Source organism: Physeter macrocephalus, chromosome 8 (genome assembly GCF_002837175.3).
Source record: "Physeter macrocephalus isolate SW-GA chromosome 8, ASM283717v5, whole genome shotgun sequence".
Lineage (NCBI taxonomy): Eukaryota > Metazoa > Chordata > Mammalia > Artiodactyla > Physeteridae > Physeter > Physeter macrocephalus.
The window spans coordinates 73,013,678-73,033,880 of record NC_041221.1 but is presented as its reverse complement, the minus strand read 5'-3'; the positions used below and the strand labels follow the sequence as shown (position 1 = coordinate 73,033,880).

Sequence of the window (20,203 nt, the reverse complement as noted above, 5' to 3'; positions counted from 1 at the left end):
TGTGAGAAAAGAACAGAAAGAGAGCCTCAGGGTGATGAGATTAGTGTGCAGAAGTCATTTTCACCAAGGTACTAGAAGGACATCTTGTCAACCTTATATTTTACCACAGGCCTCTCACCCTAATAAAATATTTATATGTGAAATATGCCCCCCACAAATTTGCATTAAAAGGTAAAATAAAATTTTCTCTAATCATTTGAAAAATTGTTTAAATGGTGCATCTGGATGCACACAGAGATCCTCAAACAAGATAAGAATGCAACGTATCTTCAAGAAATTATCTCAGAACAATAGCTTGGTGATGAAAGAACAGGATATGGCAAGCTAAGGAGAAAGTACTATGGCAAGCCCAACTGTGAGGGCTTTAGGATTCAGTGACCTGGTTTAAAATATAGATTATTCCTTCTGAAGCACTGCTTTAAAATTTGATGAAATAAAATTAATGTTTCATAGAGATGCTGAGTCCCTGTCAGTGACTCAATAGCAAGATAAAAGAATTCTCATTATAATTATAGGATCCTTCTACTTCTCCACGCTCCCACCCAGCTCTGTTGAAACTGGTCTGCAGCATCACTGGGCTTTCCAGGCCTTGGGGTTTTTCCTCTTCACCTAATAAACGTCGCATCAGGCTTCAATTGTCTCCCTCCGCACCCATAGACTCACATGCCTATGTAATGGTCGCTGTTCTTGCTTTGCAAATCTCCAGCAATGGGTAATCCAATTCAATTAAACCATTTTTTTATGGATGACCTGTACTTGCTGTGGATACAACAGTACTGATGTAACAAGCCCTGCCCCCACCAGGCACCATCTGCTTCCTCTGGTCACCTGCCCTGCCCTCTGAACTGAGCCCTCAGAATAGCTCAGAGACTCCTTTATCTATTTTATCTCGACTCCCTGTAACATTCCCACAATAGCTATCTCAAATATCGACTCTCTTTAAAAGCCCTCACCCACCACCCACCACCCTATCACCCCACTATGCCTCTAGTCCCCGTGAGTGATTTTGCCTTGAAAAAGAAGACCGAGGCCATCTCACTTGGCTTTCTCTAGCCCTTCTTTTTCTCACCATAAAGAACAACATAATCATGCTGCCTTTCTTCCTTTACTCTCATCTCTGTGGAACAAACTAGAGTTACTCAAAGATTATCCCTGAGCTCTTTCTCTTCTCTCTGGGTGTTATCTATTCCCACAGCTTTAAACACCATCTCCATGTTCTAAGGATGTCTCCACGTTCGCCTCCAGCTAACACACCTCTTTGGGGCTCAAGACTTTTCAACTGCCCACCATATATTTCCAGATGGATACATTTGAGGTCCCTCAAATGCAATGTTGAAAAACCAAACTCAAACTCTGCTCTCTGACCCCAACCCAACAAAAAATAAAGCACAGCGAAAATGTAGGAATCTTCCAAGCACACGGTTTAACTTACTGGTGGTTAATAAATCATGAGTCATAATTAGAAACAAGGTCTCTGGCCTAGTGAAGCTTCAGAGTACTTTTACCTGCCCTCTTAGAAGGTTTGCCACATAGGGCCCTCTCTGGCTGCCATCTAGTTATAACTCCTCTCAAGAGTCATCTAACCAAATATCTTAAACTTAAGAACAGCACCAGATGAAGATGTTTTAGCACCAGTACTACGTAAAGCCCTGCTGACTGTCAAGGCCAAACTCCTTCTCATAAAGGTATGCCTGATCCCAACAACTAATTAAGGACTTCTCCTTCCTTTGAACCTGAGATAACCACACATGACTTAGAACAGTGGTCCCCAACATTTTTTGGCACCAGGGACTGGTTTCATGGAAGACAATTTTTCCGTGGACTGGTGCGGGGGGATGGTGGTGGGGGAGGGATGGTTCAGGAGGTAATGTGAGCCATGGGCAGTGGCAGGTGAAGCTTCCCTCGCTCGTCCACCACTCACCTCCTGCTGTGCAGCCTGACTCCTAACAGGCCGTGGATAAGTACCAGTCCACGGCCCGGGGATGGGAACCCCTGACTTAGAAGACTGGGGGAAAAATTTTTTTTAGCTAATCAACATATTGGAGTGCCTCCTATCTGTCAGGCACCATGCAACACACAAAAAGTATAAATAGGAGAATCATAGAATGCCAGGAAGAAGAACTCTAGAACCCTAACAGCCCTTAAAAATCATTTCATCTGCCATGTTAGGATCACCCATGGAACATGAAATCAGACAGTTGACATTGGTCTTATCACTCTTTGGAGTCAAAACACAAATCGCGGAACTTCCCTGGTGGTCCAGTGGTAAAGAATCTGCCTTACAATGCAGGGGACGTGGGTTTGATCCCTGGTCAAGGAACTAAGATACTACATGCCAGGGCAACTAAGCCCGTGCACCACAACTACTGAGCTCGTGTGCCACAACTAGAGAGCCTGCATGCTGCAAACTACAGAGCCCATGCACTCTGGAGCCCACATACCACAGAGCCTGCACACCACAACTAGAGAGAGAAACCCCCCTGCCACAACTAGAGAGAAGCCCGCGCGCCGCAACGAAAGAGCCTGCATGCCACAACTAAGACCCGACACAGCCAAAAATTAAATAAATAAATAAACAAACAAACAAATAAATAAATAATCTTAAAAAAAAAAAAACAACCCTCAAATCCCAGACTTTGGTTCAGGATGTGCATGTCCATTTAAGATGTTGCTTCAGGTAGAATTAACTGCACAATGAAAGATAAGGAAAAGGGAGGACCACAGCATGTACTTAAAATCCTTTATGGGGAACAAAGTACTGGGGAAGAGACCATGGGTCAGATAACACCCTCCAGCACTAATGAGAGTGTTACTGGCCGAGAACACTCTGCTGTTTTCTGGGTGGGTGGGTGCACATGTGCAGGAGTAAAGGAAGGCCACTCAAATGTCTGATACACTTGAAACTCAGAAATTGCTTCACTCAAAAACATGGATAAATTCCCCCAAATATTCAAGATTCTTGAAGTGTTAACCTTTGAAGATAATCTAGAGAGAGCATGTCCAATAAAGCTTTCTGTTATGATGGAAGCATTCTATGTCTGCACTGTCCAATACATGAGCCATACTGAACGCTGCAGCTCTCAAATAAATGCACCCAAACTGGTTATGCTATTTTCTTTTTCTTTTTTTTTTTTTTTTGGCTGTGTTGGGTCTTCATTGCTTCGTGCAGGGTTTCTCTAATTGCTGAGAGCAGGGTCTACTCTTCGTTGCGGTGTGTGTCTTAACCACAGCGTGGCCACCAGGGAAGCCCAAGCTATTTTCTTACCAGTAATGTTTTGAAGAAACAGCAGAGGGATATTCCTTTGGCAGCATAACTGGATAAAATGAGCTCCCTATAAGCAAATAAAATAAAAATCTTTTGAGTGGGAGATTAACAAATTTAATCATCATTTACCCTGCAAACAACACATTTGGGTCAAAGAAAGAGTACCCTTTGCTTGGCTAGTCTGACCTTATAGTGACAGTAATAATAATACTACCATGGGGACCCACTGTCAATGGAACATGTGATTACAATTTGCACTGTACTTGTTTTGCACAGGGACCTGTGTGATCACTGGCACATGACTGTAGGCCAACTCCTATGTCAGAGATGAAGTCAACCACTAATATTCCAAACAGCAAGTGAAACTTCAGGAACAGAGAAGAAAGAATTGCTTGTCAATGAGAATTTCTGAACCTCACCATAAGGCAATTCTCTGGTTCTCCACTTTAAAAAAGATAGAATATAAACCCTTCTGGTACACCTACGTTTTGATGATCACTTGAAATTCTTTCATGCACCAAGATTATAGTAAAATATATCTTTCTTACCAACATACTTGAAATAAAGGGGATTTTTATTTTTATTTTTATTTTTTTTTGGCTGCGTTGGGTCTTCATTGCTGCACGTGGGCTTTCTCTAGTTACGGCGAGTGAGGGTTACTCTTCGTTGTGCGCAAGCTTCTCATCGCAGTGGCCGCTCTTGTTGCAGAGCACAGGCTCTAGGCGTGCGGGCTTCAGTAGTTGTGGCTCGCGGGCTCTAGAGCGCAGGCTCAGTAGTTGTGGCACACAGGCTTAGTTGTTCCGTGGCATGTGGGATTTTCCCAGACCAGGGCTCGAACCCATGTCCCCTGCATTGGCAGGCGGATTCTTAACTACTGCACCACCAGGGAAGCCCAAATGGGATTTTAGATGAGTGCTAGACACCTTTTAACCTTGAGTTTAGGAAATTAGTTATTTAATGACACAAAAATATAACTATTCCTTTCCCTATCTTCTAAAGATTATGTGAGTAAGAAAACACTTAAAGCTGTTTCCTTTATATTTTACTCTCTATTTGCAGATGCCTTTAACTTAGCTGGAAATGCCTTGGCAAGTACAAGATTACAAAGCAATTGCTCAGCCTCAAATACGAGAATGAGGAAATCACACAGACTTGTGGGGCTTACCTCAACAAATGAAATGTCAGACAGAGGCCAAACATAGCTCTCCTCCCAGATTTATCTGTGACAAGCCAACAAATAAAACAAGGCGGCGTTTGTTGGCCTCAGTCTGACATACCCTCTATTGAAATAAGTATATTATATAGTCATTAAAAGTCAGTGTAGAGCTTCCCTGGTGGCTCAGTGGTTGAGAGTCCGCCTGCCGATGCAGGGGATACGGGTTCGTGCCCCGGTCCGAGAAGATCCCACAGGCCGCAGAGCGGCTGTGCCCGTGAGCCATGGCCGCTGAGCCTGCGCGTCCGGAGCCTGTGCTCCGCAACGGGAGAGGCCACAACAGTGAGAGGCCAGCGTACCGGGAAAAAAAAAAAAAAAAAGTCGTCAGTGTATTAGGGGCTTCCCTGGTGGCTCAGTGCTTAAGAATCCGCCTGCCAATGCAGGGGACACGGGTTCGAGCCCTGGGCCGGGAAGATCCCACATGCTGCGGAGCAAATAAGCCTGTGCGCCACAACTGAGCCTGCGCTCTAGAGCCCACGAGCCACAACTACTGAAGTCCGCACGCCTAGAGCCCGTGCTCCGCAACAAGAGAAGCCACCGCAATGAGAAGCCTGCACACTGCAACGAACAGTAGCCCCCGCTCTCCGCAACTAGAGAAAGCCCGCACGCAGCAACAAAGACCCAATGCAGCCAAAAGTAAATAAATTAAATAAAATTTTTTTAAAAAGTCAGTGTATTAGAAATATTTAATATTTTGAACACGCTCACTATACATACTATTAAGTGAAAACCAGCAAAACTTCTCTATATATGGCAAAACCAATTTTGTTTAAAAAGAGAGGGGGAATAGAAAAAACTAAGGAACCATAATAAAATGTTACTCAAGGCTATTTCTGGCATGAATGTAGGTGATTTTTATTTTCTTTATTTTTACTCTCTTATTTTCGTCTTGTAATCTCAGTGGGCGAACAATAATGAATAGCAAAATCCAGAAACTAACTTTACTAATAAAACATTCTGCCAAAGACAAATTCTTCCCAATTAGGGTATGAAAGTGCTTAACTGCCTGTTACCTGCTTCAGTAAGAGAACTTTTACCTTGTTATTCACTCTATCATTTGAAGAGGAAAGACAAGGCTAAATCTTTTTATTTTCTTAAGAAAATATTTTATCAAATAAGTACATGAATTACATTTATCCAAGTTTAGGTAAATCTGAGACAATGATGTATGAAATTGAATACTAAGCCAAAATATATTCATGAATTCCCTCTTTTAAAACCAGAGCTTCAGTAACAAGACCCACTATCTTTCCATTTCCAAAAAGTGAAAATATAATCAAGTTAAACTGATTACGAGATAGAATAGAGCAGATCATGTCTCAGAACCATATGAATAGTATGTTTGAACCCCTCGAGTGCATGAAATACTTTCAAGACAAGTATTCCTATATTCTTAGAAAATGTATACATCATCCACAGCAGTTATAATTCAAGTATTAAAAGAACTTTCCTAAAACAAACATTTGTATTTTTAACAGTGCTCAAGACAGTTCATCATATTCACGTAAACCTCCCTAAAGCTGCTTCAAACATTTAACACGCACACACATACATGTTCAAACGTATAGGCACACAATGTTCTGTTTGCTAAGGCATCTGGTTAAATATTTTAAAGCTTTTATGCAATAATTTTCATTCATTACTTGATAATGTTTAAATTAAAACAGAAAAACCTTGAAACATTTTTAACAGTACTTGCCTTTTTTGCAGATTCAGAAAAAAGAACTCCATTGTTTCCAACGATACCTATTGGGTATCCAAATATTCTAGCAAATCCTCAAAAGAAAATTGAAAAAGAGATGTATGTATTTCACAGGGCTTTTAATTCACAACGAACAGACATATTTATACATTGTTTAATTTCAAATCAATGTTTAAAATGTAGAGATTTCATCTATGGTACAAAATAGCTCATGGCATAATTTATTTCTAAGGTACTGGAGTCTGGGTTTTTTGCTTTCTTGAAAGGGGTGTGTTACATATAAAGTTATCCACTTGTCTGACCAACCAGTTTGGTTAGATGATTGGATTAGTGTCATCCGTTCATTCATGTAACATATATGAGTGCCTACTATGTACCAGACATGAAGGGTATTCTGATATAGAACAAATCAGAGACACAGATCCCTTTAAAGGTCAATGTTCAGAGCCATCGGCCAGTTTCAGGTGACTAGCTTGCCTTAAAATGCCTGAGGTAATGACAGGCCCTTGAAATAAAAGGGATAAACTCAGCAAAGACAAACTTTTTTAAAAAGCAGGAATGCAGTCAAGCCTGGTGGTAACCGAGTTTAAGGTAAGAAATCCAGTTAAGCTTAGAAGAAGAATAAATCACTACACTTTCATTTTCTCTGTGTTTGCATCTTTTTCTTTCTCCTTTCCACAAGTTTTGTTTTTGTCTCACTATCACTTCCACTACCACTCCACACACACACACACACACACACACACACACACACACACACACACACACACGAGAAATAAGAGAGAATAAAAAGGGGGAAGAAAACCCTGTTATTTTGTGAAGTAGACACTTTACGTGATTCCAGGAGGCTATTTTGTAAACACGAAGGATGTGACTAGAGACATTCCCAAGAGTGATTTTCAACAAACCTACTTGATTATAAATAGGTGTCAAATACTTGGAAGCCAAGTGTCAACAAACTGTGCTTGTAAGAGGGGTCACAGGAAGCTCAATGCCAAAGTTCCTGGACCAGGCTCTGTGTCCAAGCTCAAGCTTGGACAGGCTGCCACTAAGACCCCTGGCGTGGGCCGCCCGACACAAAGCAGGTGCTTGAAGACTGAATGGATAAGAGAGAACGTCAACCTACTGACAAGCCAGAACACCGAATTTTTTAAGACTTATTTTTGTTCTTTACTCTGGCTTTGTCTTGATTTATTTTTAAAAATCCTTATGTTTATTTAACATGTTAAAATGAAACACTGATTTGCCGGTCACCTTGATTTCTCTTGGTCTTTCAGACCTAAAATCCCAGCCAAAACCCTAGGCTACACACCCTAAATGGCACTGCCACTTACAGAGGCAATTCAGAGAGGGGCAAACCTCCCCAAAGTTCTAACAATCCACTCTGAGTCCTGACCCATCCCACAAAAAAGAGCTGGGAATCCGGCACGTGTCTCAGCAGCACGGAGCTACCGCTGAAGGTGTTCTGGCCTGTGAGCTGTTTAAACTTTCCATCCACCCTTAGTCCTGCTGAGTAGGGCGCATGCCGCACTACACTAGGGTCACCCATGGAGGGAGCACCTTCACCAACTTCCTATGGGCCAAACAAGAAAGGAAAATGTCTACGAAACTCCTAGGCCTACCTATGGCAAGTGCGGGGTCAGGAGGAAAGCTGTAAGAACTGCCAGAGACACCTGATCCTTAGAAAAATCTGTCCTTCTCCCTCCCCACTCCCACTCATGGCCCCCGCATTCATCCCTCCCTCCTCCTTTCATGCCCCCTCCCCCTCATGCCCCCTTTCATCCTCTCTTACTACCTCCTCACCCTCTCATTCCCCCTTCGCCCTCTCATTCCTCTCTTCTCCCTCTCACTCCCCCCCCTCCCACAACCTTATTTGAATTCCAGTACAGACAAGAAGAGATGGAGATCTACCATCTGGTAGATCTACCCCTGGTATTTTAGGGGGCAAAGGTACCACAAGTATTTTAGCAAGTCCAGGGCAAATACATAAAAACAGATGACAAAGACAGCCCATCTGTCTCTGAGAAAGAAGCAGAAACAGTTCTGACTTGTTTCAAACTGTTGCACAATGAGGGTTACATCCTGAACTATTTGGGGACAAATCCTGTCTATATATCAAAGGAAAAGCTCTTAATCACTTAAACACCTAAATACAAACACATAAATTCCACTTCCAGTGTGAACCCTTCTCTTGCTCATAAATCAGACCAGGAGAAACTGCTGTGACTTATCCTTAAGTCTCAGTGTATATTTGCAAGTTGGAGTTTTGCAGCTAGTTGTTTTTTCTACTCTGATATGCTGCCTTCAGATTAACTACTACATTTTGGAGCTTCTTTAAGACCAAGTAAAATGCCCAAATTTGTTTTGCCATTTGTCCAAAATAGATTACTATGGACCTGGTGTCTATGTGTCAAATATTTCTTCAAAGGCCTACAAATGTAACAGTTTAGGTGAATGAATTAACTTTTATAAACATTCTTATTTTGTTTTTTTCAGACTTGGTATTCTGTCCTGTATTCTCAATCTAGTCTTTGTGTGGATCAACATAAGACCTACACAGGGGCGGTGAGAAGGTTTAACTCAGTCTACAGTCTTCTGGGAAACTACAACATCACATGAAACTTCACAGTCGAATTGAAGACTAAAGAATACAGAAGACAGTGCTGAAATTTTCAAAATAACTATAGTCATCCAGAGAAATTTTTAAAAGTACAAATATTTTTGTTAATTTTACTATGATAAGAGCCTTTTTATACAGCTAATGCTACAAAGTCACAGAATAATGGTCTGGACCAGAGCATCTTGCCCTCATCATTTTAAATTCTGGATCCAAGAAGGCATTCAGCTACAAGCGATCTTTACAAAACAGCTCCTTTTGAGTACTGACTCACACGTTTACACCGCTCTAAATAACAAAGCTCGTGCCAAATGCATCAGGGCTGTGAGACAAGAGATCACTTATTTTCAAAGCAGCATAAAATGTTCACATTTTCAGTTCTTCATCTTTATACCTGTAACTAATGTGTCTCCATATAAGGCTTTAAATTCATTGAATCTGCTTCCATCCACGATTCTAGCAATGACCTAAGAGGAAAAATAACAATGTCCCTGAGCAATTATATTATAAAAGAATTTTTGCATTCAAGTTATTCGTAGGGAAAACAAATTTGTAATGAAGTTGCAACTTTCACAAAATTTCACCCTACTCAGAAAATCTTCTCAATAGAATTTCACTTGATATGCATGGTTAATGCCCTGAAGTCATTCTGGGCCCTGATTTTACACTTCACTATAAAAGCAATATCTCCATGTTGTATATCAGAGAAGCACAGAGACTACATGGGCTGGTTGCTAGACTCACAGCTTCAGGGGCTGTCAAATGTATTGGCCGAGAGTCAGGGATTCAATCAGAAAGCAAGGTCCTACTAAATGTCACAGGGAATCATACTCAATATTTTGTAATAACCTATAAGGGAAAAGAATCTGAAAAAGAATATATATATATATATATATATATAAACTGAATCACTGTGCTGTACACCTGAAGTTAACACAACATTGTAAATCAACTATACTTCAATTAAAAGATTTTATTAAGAAAAAAAAAAGAAGAAAGAAAGCAAGGTCCAGCCTTAGAGTCAGAAGACTTAGGCTCCAACCTAGGGTATAACATATGATTTATTGATTTATGTGTCCTGGAGTAAGGCATTTAACCCCTCTGAGTCTCGGTTCTCACTTCTGCAAAGACGGAACAAAGTTGCGAAGATGTGATGAACTAGTAATAAAGGAACCTAAGAAAATAATGCTGAGATGAAGAACCAGCTCTGACTCCCAGCTTCTCCCAACTCTACCACTGGGAAACTAGAGTCACAGCCTGGTTACTTAAAATCCCTGAAGCCTCAGTTTCCTCATCTGTTTAAAAAAAAAAAAAGTAATAACAATAATAATAATACTTAAGAGCTAATAACATTGCCTGGTACTCATCGAAAGGTAGCTATTATTATTAAGCCTTCAATAAAGGTTCATTGATTCTGAATCTGATACACATACATACACACACACATACAATTAATCTACACAGAGTCAAAGTTACTAGTTTATCCTCCATATTCATCATTACACATCAGGACTATTTCAAAGTGTTCTAAACATGAAGCATATTCCAAATTTTTTCAGAAACTATTTTAGATGCTACACATCATTTTTTCTATCCAGTTTGAGCTTCCTTTTTCCTGTTTACCACATCAAAGCCTTATTTTATAAGCTGCAAAGGCTGAAAAATGAGTGAATAGCTTACTTAGAATTATGTTTTAGTTATTTTCCTAAAAGGTCAAATAATATAATGGGGATATAACAGCTGTCTAAGTGCTATGTGGCTCCAAAATTATACCTTTTGAAAAACAAACACATAGCAATGACCATTCTTCCACACAAAGATAAAGCTACTCAAAAGGTCAGAGCAACCTAGGGCCACTTAACATGAAACCCCCTTCTATTTGCTTTACGATGAAGTCCACTCAGCCACATAAAATATACTAACTCATCTTCACAAAGACTCAAACTTTAGGAAGCAGGCATATCATATGGCACTACTCCTATTTCGAGGAGCAGAAATCAATGCTCAGAGAGGTTCAACCCCAGTACCACTGACTAGGGAAACAAGAACTAGAACCTGGGTTTTTCAATTAATATCCCAATGTTGTCCCACAGCTCCATATACTAGTAAGACCTCCATACAAGGCTTATTTGCAATTACAGAAAAATATAATTAATTAACATCACAATGATGAACATGAATCAGCAAAAGGTAGAAGTCCAGGATACAATTTAAGAAGGCAGAAGTCTATCTTTATAAAAAGATATCCATTAAAATGAAATTGAACTACCATGAAGGCATGGATTCACATCTGTTTTGCTCATTTCTGTACCCCTAGTGCCTGAAACAATACCTTCATGGAAAAAGCACTCAATAAATACTGTGGAATAAATGAAAAAAGTGATTATTCTTGAAAGAATGAATCCTTAGCCACCTAGAAAACTTGACTATTAGAACAACTCATTTTTCAGGCACATCCAATTGTAAGTGCCATTTTTTTCTATGCCTGTAATTAATTAAAAAGTCAAACTAAAAACCTAATTCTAAAACTTATAATTAACTAAATTACCTTGCTAAAGTGAAGTACCAGTTGAAGCTCCATTAAAATCCAGCACTTAAGACCCTCTAACAATAACAGGGTATTGCCTAAATAAATATTTGTACATATCCATAAGTGGGATATTACATTCATCAATTCATCCAAAAAAATATTTACTGAGTGCCTACCATGTCACCAGGTACTAGTATAAGAATCAGGACCTAACCACAAAAAACATTTCATGAAGAAGTTTTAAATAATGGGGAGATGTTTATAATTTAAACTGGAAAAAGTAGAATTAAATACATATATATCAATATATGTATGTATGTATATACTATCTGAACTACATAAAAATGTATACATACACACTAAGCCAAAACACCAAAATATTGGCTGCTTTCTCTGCATGGTGGAATTACAAGCAATTTTATGTTTTTCTGTATTTTCTATATTTTTCACAGTTAGTACATAATAGTTTTATAGTCAAGGGGATACATAACAAAATATTAAGGCACAGAATCTGATATTAGGACAATTTCCTAATTTAGAAAGTATCCTACCAGACATGGATACTGAGCAAAATAAAAGATTACATGCTATATGCAAGCACTAAAAATTGTCAATCTAGACTACAGAAGACAATCTGTAACCATAGCAACATCTTCAACTGCAATCAAATGTCTAATCTTTGCTCATGTCATATTGATCTAAAAGGGTATGTTTTTTCCTTTCAACAACTTACTGACATTTCATCCATTTCCCAAAATAAGAACCCAAAAAAGAAATAGCTGGAAATTATAAAGTTGTGCTACATCATTCCTAATGGCCCCAGGAATATGGAGTACTAAATATTAACAAAGCAAGCTTAGTCATCGTGCAATGAAAACTTTCCAGTAATTAAGAGGTTTTCTCCCCTCTCTTTTAGTAAGATATCTTTCCCTTATATGTCACTCCTTACTGAGACCCACAACAGTCCCTTAGTTTAGGGATGAACATATCTAAAACAGACTTCAGCTCTGAAAATGGATACACACAGCTTATAGTTCAAAGTTTAAACACATGTCATAATCTATGATAGCATAGCTTACAGCTCACAGCTCCACTTTACACACCTCTCGGACATCAAAGTTCCTCTTAAGGTTGGCACCAACTATTCCATACAATTCATCAGCAGGAAATAAAGGATCTTCAGAAGGTTCAATGGTAACCTGCAGAAATATAGAACAATCACATTAGCCTATTTAAAGACATTATTTCAAGGTGACATAAGCCAAAATGCTTTGGGAAAATAAAAAATATAAGAACAAATCCAACTCACATCCATTTTCTTCTGATAATTTAGATTCCTTACGATCTTCCTAGCTAAGTGAAGGGCATGATTATCATCCAAAGCGTAGTAGTCACTTACTCCAGACTTTCTACAGAGTAAAGCACACTAAAAGAATCAGAACAGGGAAAAGGAAAATAATTAAATATCTTAAATCCCAAGTATCTTCTCTCATCTAAGGCTGACGTCTTTTTACTTCCAAAATACTTCAATAACTGTCATCTAATTTGATCTTCATAACGTCCCTGGCAAAACAGTATTAAGCTTGTTTTACAAACAGGAAAAACTGAGGTACACAAAAGTTAAGTACCTTGTCCTAGGACCACCAGTACCTGCATAAGAACCCACACCTTCTATTTTTCAATCTTGACCTTCTTCCACTGGACCACAGGGCCTTATTTAATGCTCATCCCATACACTTGAGACAAAATCGTATACGATAAAGTTCAACCACAGCTGGCACGCTTTCGTGATGTAGTTGGTAATAACAAAAAGTGTTTGTACCTCACTGAGACCCCAGTGAAGATGCCAACTATGACCTCTCATTTCTGAGAGACTGCTGAGGCTTTCCTTACCAAGTTACACCCCAAGAGTAAGCTGCTGCAGGTAGCACACACGAAGGCTTGAAAACGCTGTTCCTCAGATCAATGGTGAAAATGGGTATTGATAATATGGAACTGTGGTTAAGGGTCTGCTCAATTTCAAGTTCAACGTGAATAAAGCATGGGCGTGCTCTGGTTCCAATTAGATGGCTTGTTGTTTCACTTGTAGATGTACTATGACTTTCTAATAAAGTATTTTAAAAAAAAACCTATAAAGTCAGGCAAAAATATACAACTAAAGGGACTTCCCTGGCAGTCCACTGGTTAAGACACCACGCTTCCACTGCAGGGGGCATGGGTTCGATCTCTGGTCGGGGAACTATAAGATCCCACGTGCCATGCAGCACAGCCAAAAAATAGAAAAAAAAAGAAAAAATATATATATGTGTGTGTACACACACACACACACACACACACACACACACACACACACCACCTCTGAAAAAAACAGAATTTTAGTTCATTTTATGAGCAAGAACTAAGCTGTCGCAATCTAAATTTTAATATCTTGTCTAAGGAAAACACCAAATCCTTAGGAGATGTCTTAGAACTGGGCTCTCACAGTGGTCTCATGTCACTGTCCACCTCAGGCTTGGGTGTTCCTCAATAAGAGCAAGGACCATGTGTGCTCCTCTTTACAGTCCTCCAACTCCTTGCAAATAGCAGACCCTTCAGTTTCTTTAATTTAGTTGGGCATTTTACAACTGACCCTGTCTTCCAAATGCTACACAAATACCAGCTACAATTGCTGACTTCTAGCTACACTGTAGTAACTCAGTAAGCAAAGAAAAGCAGAAGGGACTGCTTCCAAATCAGTAAATATTTAAAATAAAATGCCGCCTTTTAAAAATAAAATTTATTTATTTATTTATTTATTTTTGACTGTATTGGGTTTTCGTTACTGCGCACGGGCTTTTCTCTAGTTGTGGAGAGCGGGGGCTACTCTTTGTTGCAGTGCACGGGCTTCTCATTGCGGTGGCTTCCCTTGTTGTGGAGCACGGGCTCTAGGCGCGCGGGCTCAGCAGTTGTGGCTCGCGGGCTCTAGAGCACAGGCTCAGTAGTTGTGATGCATGGGCTTTGTTGCTCCAGGGCATGTGGGATCTTCCCGGACCAGGGCTCGAACCCGTGTCCCCTGTACTGGCTGGAGGATTCTTAACCACTGCGCCACCAGGGAAGTCCTAAAATGCCTCCTTTTAAAAACTGTCTAGCATTTACCAAAACAACAGGAAAGGGAAAACTTTTGATGAGACACTCTACTATGTAAAGCTTTGTGTCAAATTAACTATGAAGGATGACGAATTGGAGACGTACAAATACGTATTTACAATGACAGAGAGAACCCAAAGCAAGTTGTGACTAGTAAATTTTATGACACTGTTCCCAAAAAATCCATCACCATCGAATCACTGTCCCATGATTTTAAACAGGCCATTATGAATGACAATAGCTAAAAGTAATAGAGCGCTTAGTATGCCACAGACACTGTGCTGTGACGCAGGAACTATTCATATCTTCATTGACAGATGAGGAAATGAGGCTCTGGGAAGTTACGTAGTTTGTCTAGTCACAAGGGTAACAAGTGAGGCAAACGGAAGATGAATCCTAGAACCTACACGCCTAACTTGATATACCACCTACAGCTTTTATGGGCACCAGATGACTTTTTTTAAACTGTCCAAAAAATTTTTTAAATTAATGCTCCTCAAATTCTATCTTCATCTCCTTCCCCTGATTAAGCACCTACAAACAGTGGCAGCCCACTTTGTCCTGTTTCTATTCTACCTGCACCCTCTCTCTCTCCAGGCTGAAACATCTCCTTCACCGTCTCCCTGAAATGGTCAGTAAATGGCCAAATAAGAGAGAAATGCTGCATCTCTGCTCACAGTAGTGTTCGCCGAAATAAGCAAGGCGTCTGTTTAAACCCAGGCAGAAAACTCAAGCTCTCGAAGTTTTCTCTGCCTACCTCAATTCTGCTCCAGCTCTTCCCTTAATCATTCCTCCTCTTGCCTCTAGTTGTAAAACTGGAAGCATAACAGCTTATTTGTTTTGTAATTGTTTTTTAGTTCATTCATTTACATCTCTTATCTGCCGAGTTAAATTATAAATCCTTGAGGACAGGGACTAGGCCTGAAATTTTTCTGTATTACTCATAACACTTAGTACAATCAATCTATCCACAAATAAGTGCTCAAAAAGAAAGGAGTGAATGAAAAACTGAAGCAAAGGTAGGTTCCTTAGCCGACTCTTCAAAAGGCAACGCAGTGTTCTTTGATAGGAGGGTGGAAATGTTGTACCTATTTTCCGTCTCCCACCTACTAGACTGCTCCCACAGTCACCTGCCTCTCTGGTTTGTGGTTTGGCAAAAACAAAGAAAAGTTTACTGCACCTCCCAGGCCACTGAACTCAATGATTAGATCTACCTGTCAGTTATGTCTGGGTTCTTTAGGGTCTAGTCCTGGGCCCTCTTCCTTATCTACACTCACCTCAAGGTGAGCTCACCTAGCCCTGTTGTTTAAATTCCACCTCTATGTTGATGGTTCTCGAGCACGGATCTGGGCTCCAGACTCTTATAGTTAACTGCCTATTCAGCATCTCTACTTGGATGTCTGGATCATCTCTAACTTAGCAGGTTCAAAAGCAACACTTGATCCCCCTGGCCCTATCCCCAACTCTGCCCCTCCTCCCATCTTCCCAATCTCAGGAAATGAAACCATTTCATGTCATCACCTTTGTCACCTCACTTTCCTGTGCCCCATATATGAAATCCATCAACAAGTCCCTCAATTCCACCTCTAAAATAGAGCACAAATCTGATTTCTCCCCTCCTCTGTTCACTACCACCATAATTATCTAAGCCACCGGCACCTCTCAGCCAACTCTAGCAATAGTTGTATGCTATTGATACAACCACCCAACTGGTCCCTCACACACACACTATTTCCAACCTTCTAAGCATTCATTCTCCATTTAGCAGACAGAGGGATTTTTTTTTTCTAATCAAATGTTTAATAATACCACAATCTCTCCTTAAAACTCTTCGATGGTTTCCTAATTGCTCATAAAAGAAAAAGTCCAAAACATTTAATGACCAATTACGATGATAAACAATAATAATAATGGCAGTTAACAATTACAGGTACTTATTTTAAAGCAGGTATTGTTTCAAGCAATTTACACATACCATCTCATTTAATTCTCACAAAATTCTAGGAGGTAGATGATCTTCTTACTCCTGAACTCTAACCTGAAATGGGAAGACCAGCAATGTGATGGAGCAGCTCATGCCTGACTCACAAGAGCCAACTGTGTGCATCTCTTCCTGATTCCATGTTCAGTGGTGTCCTGCTGGTAGCTTAAAATCAGCTATGGCGGGATAATTCATACCACAGATATTGGCAGATGCCACAAAGCAGGACATTTTTCCCCCTCAGTGAATCAGCTAAGCATTTACCTGCTATTGAGCATTTAGCTAAGCTATTCCCCAGCATTGCAAGCAGCCTGCATGGACCTTAAATAGACACTAGCCCCTCAAGCAAGCCCTAGATAGCAGCTCAGTCACAAGCAAATGTAAGTCCTCATATAACTTCCCCAACAGCCCTTAAGATCAACAGTCTCCCCTGCCTCTCTGCACCTGTATGCTTAGATAAAATCTCCATGGAACTTACCAATACCCCAATCTTCTGGTTTGATTGACCAATCCAGCTGTAGTCAGGGGACCCCAAAGCACTCCAACCATGGACCCTAATAAAAACATGTACCCCAGGTCGTGTCTCTCTCTCTGGGCACTCTGCCTGGACCGCCTCATGTGGCCCCTCAAGGTGTGCTGTGTACTTCCTCCAGGACCTGTGACTGATAGACTTCTCTATTTCAAATTCTCTTGTGGTCTGCTGTTGAACAACGGCTCACCATCCAGCACCCTGTGCTCCACTTAACAAGTGTTAATTAAACAAAGGCATAATGCCTGCACACCACTGGGTTAGCCCCACCTTCTATATGCCTATACTTCTTTGTAGCCCTTATCATGTATACATATTTATATAATTTTTTGCTGATTATTTCTTTATTGCCCACCTCTCTGACTAGACTATAAGCTTCTTGAGATCAAAGACAATGTCTATCTTATTATCTCAAATACCTAAACAGTGCCTGGCACAAAACAGGTGCTCAATGGATGTTTGTTAAATAAATAAGAAACCTGTTTCTCCAGTCTTTCTAGGCTATAATGAAAAAGTTGAGGGCTTCCCTGGTGGCGCAGTGGTTGAGAGTCCGCCTGCCGGTGCAGGGGACACGGGTTTGTGCCCCGGTCCGGGAGGATCCCACATGCCACGGAGTGGCTGGGCCTATGGGCCATGGCCGCTGGGCCTGCGCGTCTGGAGCTTGTGCTCCACAGCGGGAGAGGCCACAGCGGTGGGGGGGCCCGCGTACCAAAAAAAAAAAAAAAAAGTTGATGTTCTTGCTTAGAAATGGAACTCTAAAGAATTGGACCAGATTAGAGCAGATCTAGAACAAATAAACTGGTTTGATCTGGCAAGTTTAACACCTGGAAAAAATAATTTAACACTTCTTTTAAACAAACAAGTGACAATCAATCCTGGAAAGAAACAACTGCTTCTGTTTCACCTGCAGTGAAGATCAGCACCTCCAAGATCCTCAGCTGACACTTCTTCTCCAGTGGCTGCTTTAACCTACAACAAGGATAAAAGTCAATGGTGAGTTTTCTCCATCAGAGATACAGTAAAGTCTCCTACAAACAAACAAGTTCCGTTCTGAGAGCACGTTCGTAAGTCCAATTTGTTCGTTAAGTCCCCTAAGTATCCAATTAACGCAATCGGCTATACAGTACTATACTGTAATAGGTTTATAATACTTTTCACACAAATAATACATAAAAAAACAAACAAAAAATAAAGAAAATATTTTAAATCTTACAGTACAGTACCTTGAAAAGTACATTAGTACAGTACAACAGCTGGCATACAGGGGCACGTCTGCATCTTCAAAAGTTCGCAACTTGAAGGTTCATGTGCAGGGGAATTATTGTATTAAAATGCTGTCCTACATACCTCCTAACCTGATTATATCTACCATTCTTTCTTCCATAGAACTAGACATTTTGTTTCTCATCCCACCCACCTAGGTAAACCTAGATAATATTGTCTCTAATCTACCGACGAGAAATGTGAACCCACAGTCACTAAGGAACTTGCCCACAGCCCCTGAGCAAGGGATGGAACCTGATTTGAACCCAGATATCCCTGGTCTGAAAGCACACTCTCTTTCCCCTACATTATTCTGCCTCCACACCCATGTTAAAGCCTTTGTGTCTGTGCACATGCTGATCCTACTGCTGGGCTCCCTTCTCCCTCTCACCCACCCGGTGAATCCCCAATTATCCTTCAAGCCCTATCTGCTCTGTGTGGCTTTCCCTGACCTGCCCAGGCCTTTTAACCATTAGCGATGCTCCATGGTTTTAACAGAGCAATGTTTGCTCATCTGTGGTTCAAGAGCAATCCACCTACACCTCCAACACGGCGCCTACCAGACTATATGTCAGTAATTTGTATGTCTCTGTCATCTCCTCTATACTGTGAGTTCCTTGATGGCAGAAACTGTGATTTATTCATCTTTGGACACAATACATATATTGAAGTAACGCTATTTTTTCACCTTTGCTGAAAAATTCCAGTGACTATCAAAAACAAACTCTTAAAGGTATAATATCTTTAAGATGGGGGAAAAAAATCTCCATGATTACCCACATCTAAGATTCAGCATAATATGACCAAAAAGAAAGACACCTTAAGTAATAAATTAAGAATGACTTAATTATAGGGACTTCCCTGGTGGCACATGGGTTAAGAATCCACCTGCCAATGCAGGGGACGCAGGTTTGATCCCTGGTCAAGGAAGACCCCACATGCCGCGGAGAAACTAAGCCCGTGCATCACAACTACTGAGCCTGTGCTCTAGAGCCCGCGAGCCACAACTACTGCAGCCCACGCACCTAGAGCCCGTGCTCCGCAACAAGAGAAGCCACCACAATGAGAAGCCCGCGCACCGCACAGAGAGTAGCCCCCGCTCGCCACAACTAGAGAAAGCCCACGCACAGCAATTAACACAGCCAAAAATAAATAAATTAATTAATAATAATTTTTAAAAAGAATGACAATTATAGCCTGAGAAATTCGAACAAGAAAAAGCAAGAAAAATCATTTAATGCTAAATGCCAACCTGATCCTTTAGGAATCATTTATTGATTCCTACTTCTTTGGGTTGGTCGATTTGTTTCTTTTCCTTCAAGTAATAAAAGAAAAGCTTTTATCAGAATAATGAACACTAATCTAAAATACAGCATAGAAATGACTTATTCACTACATCAAAAGCTCTGTCTTAAATAAAATATTATTCCACAGGGAGAGGTAATTAAATTTTTCACCTCCAATTATGCACCCCCAGAACTAAATTCATGATTCTCTTCTTCCCAAAAAATTTGGTGTAAAATAACATTCAGTCCAGACAATAACTACTTATAAGAGGTGCCTGGATATTTAAAGTTGTAAAAACGAATAAACGTCTGATATATGATAATTCATTTTCAGGGAACTGACTGATATCAACTGAAAAAATAAGGATTTGTCATCAGTTAATATTTATGGAACACCCACAACATGTTTGAAACTGTGATATGTATAAAGATGATAAAAGTCCAAGAGAAAATGAAAACTGTTCATTCTATTAAATAACAAGTTCGGATGATAAACAAAAGGTAGGAGAACAAAAAAACTCCTTCAAAAATTTGTCTTACTCCACAGGGAACTCTGCTCAATACTATGTAACAACCTAAATGGGAAAAGAATTTGAAAAAGAATAGATACATGTATATGTATAACTGAATCACTTTGCTGTACACCTGAAACTATCACAACATTGTTAATCAACTATACTCCAATATAAAA

At 40.2% G+C, this 20,203-nt stretch overlaps 1 protein-coding gene and 1 long non-coding RNA gene across 2 annotated transcripts in view; both read right to left on the bottom strand.

Annotated features, from left to right (window-relative positions):
* MCCC2 (methylcrotonyl-CoA carboxylase subunit 2) overlaps positions 1–20,203 on the bottom strand; it is a 74,396-nt gene that overhangs the window by 8,415 nt on the left and 45,778 nt on the right. The window contains exons 9-13 of the mRNA XM_007129966.4: positions 12,637–12,736; positions 12,431–12,526; positions 9,192–9,264; positions 6,178–6,254; positions 3,266–3,332 (exon numbers count right to left, since the gene is read on the bottom strand). Of these exons, the coding sequence (XP_007130028.2) occupies positions 3,266–3,332; positions 6,178–6,254; positions 9,192–9,264; positions 12,431–12,526; positions 12,637–12,736 (413 nt within the window). The remainder of the gene's footprint in view (positions 1–3,265; positions 3,333–6,177; positions 6,255–9,191; positions 9,265–12,430; positions 12,527–12,636; positions 12,737–20,203) is intronic.
* LOC114486725 (uncharacterized) lies at positions 16,277–17,934 on the bottom strand. The gene is made up of 3 exons (XR_003680934.2): positions 17,868–17,934; positions 16,913–16,988; positions 16,277–16,491 (listed from the first exon to the last, which is right to left on the bottom strand). It is a non-coding gene; the product is annotated as an uncharacterized lncRNA (long non-coding RNA).